At 47.5% G+C, this 7,436-nt stretch overlaps 1 protein-coding gene across 1 annotated transcript in view; it reads right to left on the bottom strand.

The window, feature by feature from the left end:
• The window catches only part of LOC116928730 (nesprin-1), a 56,201-nt gene that overhangs the window by 526 nt on the left and 48,239 nt on the right, over nucleotides 1-7,436 (bottom strand). Inside the window, 3 exon segments of the mRNA XM_045177522.1 lie at nucleotides 1-331; nucleotides 333-2,494; nucleotides 2,496-6,434. Coding sequence (XP_045033457.1) covers nucleotides 1-331; nucleotides 333-2,494; nucleotides 2,496-6,434 — 6,432 coding nt within the window.

Genomic DNA, 7,436 nt, shown 5'->3' with positions numbered 1-7,436 from the left:
TTCGTCGGATTCTTTTTCTTTTACAACATCTGTGGATGGAAGGATAACTGGATGCTCAGCAATGGTTTCGACAGGCTCGGATGCGACGGTTTGCTCTTCAGGTTTGTCTTTGACAGCCAATGAAACTGTTTCGACATGCTCTTCGTCAGTGGTGTAGTCTTGAGATTCAGATTGGGATGATCTCCATTTCCTGCGACGACGTTCGCTACGACATACAAATTCAGTAAACGAATCCGGATCGGTTTGAACAGCGACTGGCTGTTCGCTCTCTCCAACCACGATCAAAGTGGGCAACGGACGTTTGGGTCGCACTGGTTCCTCTTCATCTTCTTTTGGTTTCTGTAATTATTGGTTTGCTGGTGGCAACTACAGTAGCCCAACTGATAACTGATGGATGACAAGGTTCTTCTTTAATTGTTTCCTTCTCTGAATCTTCAACTATTTGAGGGATTTCTTCATGTTCTGTGGTTTCATCCGGTTGTACCACAGTTTCAACCTGTTCTTCAACTTCTTGGCATAGTTCAACAGTTTCAAGATTCTTTTCCAAAGCTTCAGGTTCAATCAATTGAGTCTGTTCCATGTCTTTTTCAACTGTTTGACTCGGCTCGTTTTCTCCGGTTTCCAAAACTTGAGTTTCAGCAGAGGGAATTGCTTCAGTTCCTCCGATATTCTCTTCAATCGGAACTAATTCCTCTGATTGCAAATCAACAGTTTCTGGAACATCATCAGTCGCCTCAGTTTTATGTCCCGACGATTGTTGCAAAATCCACAAACATTTTTCAGAATTGTCTAAAGCAGATGCTGAACATTTAGGCCAGGAATCCAAGTAAATGTTTCTGAGATGATCATCCTTTTGCGGCCGGACGGACGGAATTGATCTATTCGCAGCAATAGCTTCGGCTAGTTCCAGGACTTCTTGCTCGGACTCTGAAAGGCGAGAACGTCTCTTTCTTTGCTCCAGTTCGCGAACGGATTTGGCCATCTTCTGCACTTTGGATCGAACAACCACCCGAATCGGTTCGGCCATTTCTTGGTCCGATTCTGAGCTGCTGATTTCAGCTGGTGATGGAGGAGGAACTTGTTTGACGGCCACAATTTCTTCAACGGCGAGTTCAGCCGTGGAAGGAAGAGGCGCTTCCAATGGAGTTTCAACGTGTTCCGTATCTGACGCGACATCTTGCGACTCAGATTGCGATGACCGCCATTTCCTCCATTTCCTTTCTTTCCGTCCAACATGGAATCCTTCCGGATCGCAAGGAACGTCGTGATGTTCTTCTTCACCTACGACTATCAAGGTTGGTAGTGGCCGAGGTGGTCTCGGAGCCGGTTCAGGTTCAGGAGTAGGTTCACTTATTTTTGGTTTTCCAGTTGCTACCAAATTGGCCCAGGATGTGGCCTGGTTTGCTGTAACGCTAATGGCTTCCGGCTCATTTATTGGTTCTAAACACTCATTGTCTGGTGAATCGAAACTAACTGATGATTCTTCAAAAGCTGGGGTTGTTTGTTCCAAATCTTTAAGCTCAACTTCTTCAGTTGTAGGCGAAATTTGTTGTTGTAACTCTTCGGCAGTTTCTGGAGCCATCAAAAGACAAGGTCCGGCTAAGATGGGCATGTCAGTAACAATTTCATTTGCCTCCGATTCCACCTTCTCCAGCACTTCTGTTTCAACATCTTCTTCTTGGAGTGTCGATTGAGACAACGTGTCAATGTCCTCTGATGGTAGAGCCACTTCTGCTGTGATCGGTGAGTTTGCCCCAAGAGTTTCCGTTAATGCCACCGAAACTGATTCGGTCTCAGCTAAGAGTTCCGTGGGAGTTTCAGGTAACTCTGAATCAGGCGAAGCAACGGATAATAGAATGGGCGTAGAAATCCCGGATTGGAATCCATCATCTTGGGTGCATTTAGTTCGGTGTTCATCATCAGACGTCAACGTAGATTCAGAAACGGGCAAATCTGACCCAACGCTTAATGGACTCATCGGTCCATGAGGTTCTGCCATGGAAAGCGCATCTGAAGACGATTCAGATACCCTCGGTCCAAGTGGATTACCCGCTACAGCGGTAATAGGATTGCGCCTCTTCTTCTTCTTCTTCTTTTCGCGAAGACGCCAATAGACTTCGACATCTTCGTCGTCGGCTTCGCCTCCAGTTTGTGATTCAGATTTCGAACCTTCCTCCAGGCTCTTGGCGGCAGCTGCTTTCTGTTCTTCTGTGCCGAACGATTCCGACAAGTCAGTGCTGTGAGCCTTGACCAACGGCGAAGCAGGTGTCGATTTCAATGCAGTTGAGAGATTACGGGGGTCCAAACTAAACGTGCGACCGAGTGGCGAACGCTGGCGCATCCATTGTGGCGACAAGACTACGTGATCTGCATCGTCGAAACCGAACGGACTCGATGGGGCTTTATAGTCGCTACCTGGTGAGCTTACAGATCCAGCTTCAGGTGGTGTCTCAGTTAGCAATGGCACTGATATTATTGTTGACTGTGTCGTTCCAGGCTGTCGTCGGATGAGCTGAAACTTCAGTCGAATTTTCTGCAGGGAAAGGTTCGGTTGGTTGGGCTTCCACTGCGACTGAGAATTGAACGGTGGCGGGTGTTTCAATAACTGGTTCTTCCGGTAAATTGGCTTCCGGTTCTTCGAGCAGAGCTTCCACAATGTCCACCATTTGCTCTTGGCTTGGTAACTCCTGTTCTACGGCTGGAACATACATTTTTGTGGTGGGAGGTTCTTCCATCGTGGCTAAAGTGAGTGCTTCCTCTTCACGTTCCTGCATGGCTGGAATAGGAGTAGTCGAAGGGGGTAAGCTCAATTCCGATTCGTCGGCATATTCTTCGTCTGCCAATGAAACCTGACGAGCTAGAATCGGAAGTTGTTCCACTGTGATCATTTCTACTGGCGGTGAATGCGTTACGGCTGATATGCAAGTCAAGATGTCGATTCCAGCCGTCTCAGCGTTGAGGACAGGAGATTCAGTGTCTTGTTCCAGTTCGCCAACTGTTTCGCTATCGCTGTTATTGAAAATCATTGCTGATGTGATTTCCAGAGCGGCTGGCTCTAAATCGATGGATTCAGTAGCTCTAAGTTGCTGGTCTTTAGCAGACGTATCATCCGCGCGTAGCTCGAGTTCTTCCGGCTGAAATGGGACAGTACTAGTGGCCGAGATTTTACGGAGAGTGACGCGAACTTCGAGTGGCAAAAGAGTCATGGCGGCAGCTGACTGACTGCCGAGGGGGAGCTCTTCTGTCGTTTCGATGGTGATCTTGTCATCATTGTTCTCTTCGGCCACATTCAAAAGACCTGATGCGCCTTCGGATGCCGGAATTTCTTTTTCCATCCGGTCGGCATCGGCTACTGGTTCCGTTGGAGAGGAAATCGATTCTTCCTTCAACTGATCATCGACCACTGGAACGCATTCTTCTTCCTCTTCGTATATTTCTGGGCAAACGTGCGATTGAAATACGGCAGTTGTTTCTGTGAACACGTCTTCTAGTATTTGCGGGTCTAGGGTTCTGTGCCCTTCAATCGGACCGGGACTTGTTGCCAAATTTTCCGTTTCCAAAACGACGATATCGTCACTCATGGCATCTTCCATTAAACTTTCTACATCGGCCACCAGATGGCCAACAGATTCGAGACCTTGTGAATTCAATACGACAAATTCTGCTTCGTTTTCTAGTGCAGTTTCAGCTTTAGGAATAGCCTCTTCCTTGTTCACCTGGCATTCGGTAACAGGTGCCGGTCCACATTTGTTTAAGCTTTCTTCATTGAAACTGACTGTTTTGGCTCTTTTAATTCGATCGCGGCGCTGCTTGTGCGCAGATGGATCGGGCGATCCAGAGCTGGAAGTAGCAGAATCGCATCCAGTGCTGGCCTCTGTCAAGGGCTGAGGAGAGCTATCCGGTTTGACAATTGATTTATCTGGATGTCCGCCACCGACGGAAGCAGCTTTCTTTAATTTCTTGTCTCTTTTCTTAGGCTCCGGTACTTCCAAATTAATGGACTGGACTTTTTGAGCTTTCTGCACGGGCACCTCCGCAATCGAGCTCTTCATTTCGTGAGAGGGAGTTCGCCTCATTTTCGATTTTTTGGTCCTCTCTAATTCGGAAATTTCACGCAAAGCTTTTTCAATTTCATCTTCATCCGGTACTTTGGACGACTTCCTTTTCTTCTTTTTCTGTAAATGTTTCTTTTTCTTCTCGGTGGTTGCTTCTACTCCGGCCACTTCCGCATCACTGTCAGAATCTTGAGAACGACTGCTGATCAGCTGTTCGATATCTTCAGAGCTAATGCCGTAGAACGTCATCATGGCTTTTGTCATTTCCGGTTCTGACGTTGGTGGATTACCTCCAGGTGATTTACTACGCGCTTGACTCGGCTCTGGTGGCATCAGCGTTTCCTGAGGCGGAGGTGACACTTGAACCGATACAGGTGTCCATTCCTTATCCTCATTAAAACTAGCGTTACGAGCTTTCTTCTTTGGGCGAGTCTTGGCCTCCATCGAGCGTCCAGGAAGAGTCGCCAGCTTAGATGCACCGTGGGGTGATTTGGGCTTGGAAGACGACGAAGGGTCTTTTTCGCGAACATCGAAGCTCTTGGATTTTGAGCCTTTCGAAATGCGTTGACGACTGCGAGGCTCACGAGGCTCAGAAACGCCTCGTTCTGGCACTGAAAGTCGTGAAGGACTTGGGGCAGAATCGGTTGCTGCTTTGTCGCTAACAATGGGGATAGTATTTTGTGAAGGCCGGGGGGAAGACGAGGTGCATCCCGATCCAGCCGATCCCGATGAATCCCTTCTGTGTGGTGACTCTGCCGGATCTCGGAGTCCAGCTGCCAAGATCTGCGCGTACGACAGTTTGGCTACATTCGTAGCAACGGGTTTGGTAACTTCAACAGGTGCATCAGCTATTTGTTGGACTGGAGTTGCAGCGATTACTTGGGCCTCGGGTTCTTGAATTTGCGGTGCGGTCGGAGTTGGAGTGGATGTCGTAAATTCTTGTCTTGGTTGCTCGACATTGAACGTAAAATTCTGAGGAACGTTGACCGTCTGCTGGATAGGAAAGGCCGCCAGAGGGTAGGCGACAGGTAAATTACCGTACTCCAGCTGAGCGTAAGCTTGTTGAAGAGCCATCAGATCGAAATTTGCCGCAAAAACGGCTTCAGCATCAGGTGCAGATGCGTATTGAGTCTCAAAAGATAGATTGCTCGGTTGGAACATGGATTCTGGATATCCAATTTGTTGTTGTTGTTGTTGGATTGGTTCATCGTAGACTGCATGCTGATGAGGGACCCAGGTAGCATCAGTCAGTTGAGTTTGTTCCGGGACTTGAGTCACTGGACTGGATTCTTCAATTACTTCAGGTAGGGCAGTTTGCTGAGTGTCTTCAGCTGGGACAACAACTTCATCGGCCATATTAGTTTCGTCGATACTATCTCCGCCATAACGTCGAAGCTGTTCCTGTTGTTGTTGTTGCTGTTGCGGACTGTCGACTATGCCAGTCATTCCTCGTTGGTGGTGAGGGATGTAATGGCCACGCAAGATATCGGCGTACGATGGACCCCCCGATCCCGGCATCCACAACGGACTGCGAGATCGTTTCTCGGAATCGGATGGTGGTGACAAATTTGATGAACTGCGACGTTCTGTTGTTGCCACTTTTGGCCGGGTTCCAGTTTCTTGAACTGCTTCTTGTACCATCTTGGTTTCTTCGATGACTGGCTCTTCTTGGACTTGAACGTCGAATGATTCGGCAGGAGTTACTGGAGGATGCCTCTCTTGGCTGCCATGTTTGTTTGATTCCTGATCAATCGATCGTTTTTGTTTACCTCCAGCGGCTCTTCGACGTAGATCACTGCGGCTAGGATGTTTCGTTTCGGCAGCCGGATCGTCGGATTGAACAAGTTTTTCTTGTTGTTGTTGCTCCCAGCGAGATCGTCCAGGAAGAGTTTCTTGAATTTGAGGCACTTGAATTTCGATTGCGAGTTTAACTGGTGGCTCGACTACGTCGATTTGCACGGGTTCGCTGACTGGCTCCACCAGTTCAGCGTGGCTTTCGAACGTCGTCTGGCGAGACACACTGGGACTCCTCCTTCCAGCAGCAATGTCGGCGTAAGAGAATTTCTCGAGCGTCAGTAGAGCCGAGTTTTTAAGGGCCGCTGCGGTGGTCGAGGTGCTGATAGTTTCCCTAACAGGGCTTTGAACGTCATCGCAGCGGGGTGGAGGGATCGATTGAACATCGGTGGAGGTCTGGGGGGGAGGATGAGGGGCGGGGTGGCTGGGTTCCATCGGCGCACGGGATTGCCAGTCGGCAGCGGCTGCCATCAGGGAGCGTTCGATTCCGTCATCCGCCAGAGTCAAGTAGGGGTCGATTTCCGTCATACGCATTCGCAGTTGTTGGATTTGCTGGCAAACGGAGCATAGATGGGACTGCAATGCCTACACACGGACAGGCAGAGCCGTGTAATCAAATTTGAACATACGTCTCTCTATCGTTTTTCTTTTTTGGTTTCTCATTTGCGTTTTTTTCTTTTTTCAAATAAGAGAACCAAAAGACAAACTAGGGCAAACAAAAAAAAACGACTGGGAAACGGATCAATTTTCTATTTGTTTTCTTTCTTACTTTAATTTTCGCTTTACAGGAAAATAAAAAGAACTTCCATCCTCTAATGCTTGTTAAAGAGAATTTGGCTGATATAAAAGGATGGCTGGCGTCATTTCATCATTGCGATACCACCACCATTTCTTAGTTTTGTCTGTTTGTAGGGCTTAATTTTTTTTTTCGTTCGTTCTGAGTATGTTAGCTGTATGAAAAGTGAATAGGAATCGCCACGAGTCTTTGTTTGGCTTTCATTCCTTGAAGTTTGTCCTTAAAGTCGTCGTCTCTTAGACTTTGACGGGCCTTTTTTTTTTTAACGAGGGAAAATGTACGAGTCATTTGTCCGCTAAACGTTCGCTAACAGGACGGCGTTCAAAACATTAATTGTCATTGGGGCGTGATTGAGCGAGAAAGGCTATGTGATATGTACATTGAAATAAATTTCAAACGCCTTCTCTATCCTCGAGAACAATAAAATAAATAAAATATTTTCCAAACGAAGGGGAGGAGGTCGTGTCTTTTCGCTTGGAAACTTTGGAAATCGTGATTCTCTTTTGTTTTCGATGATTGAATTTTTTTTTTTTTGCTGAGCGGATTAAGGAAATACAATTTTGATGGCGCGAGCGAAATAGATACAAAGGGAGCAAATGAGAGTCAACGCTGAACTCTCCTATAAGGTTTCCAACGGATCGACGTCGGGACTTCCTCTTTGCATAAGCAGTTTGATGCGTTCGTTGCGAGCGGTGATTTTGGAATGAAGGACCTTTAAGCGCTCCCGAAACACCTGAACGCCACATCCAATCATGAATGGATGGTAGTTCCAGGCCAACGCAAAAGAGGGA

This window comes from Daphnia magna, linkage group LG8 (assembly GCF_020631705.1).
Source record: "Daphnia magna isolate NIES linkage group LG8, ASM2063170v1.1, whole genome shotgun sequence".
Lineage (NCBI taxonomy): Eukaryota > Metazoa > Arthropoda > Branchiopoda > Diplostraca > Daphniidae > Daphnia > Daphnia magna.
The sequence above is the reverse complement of the archived record's forward strand: the minus strand, read 5'-3'. Positions and strand labels throughout refer to the sequence as shown.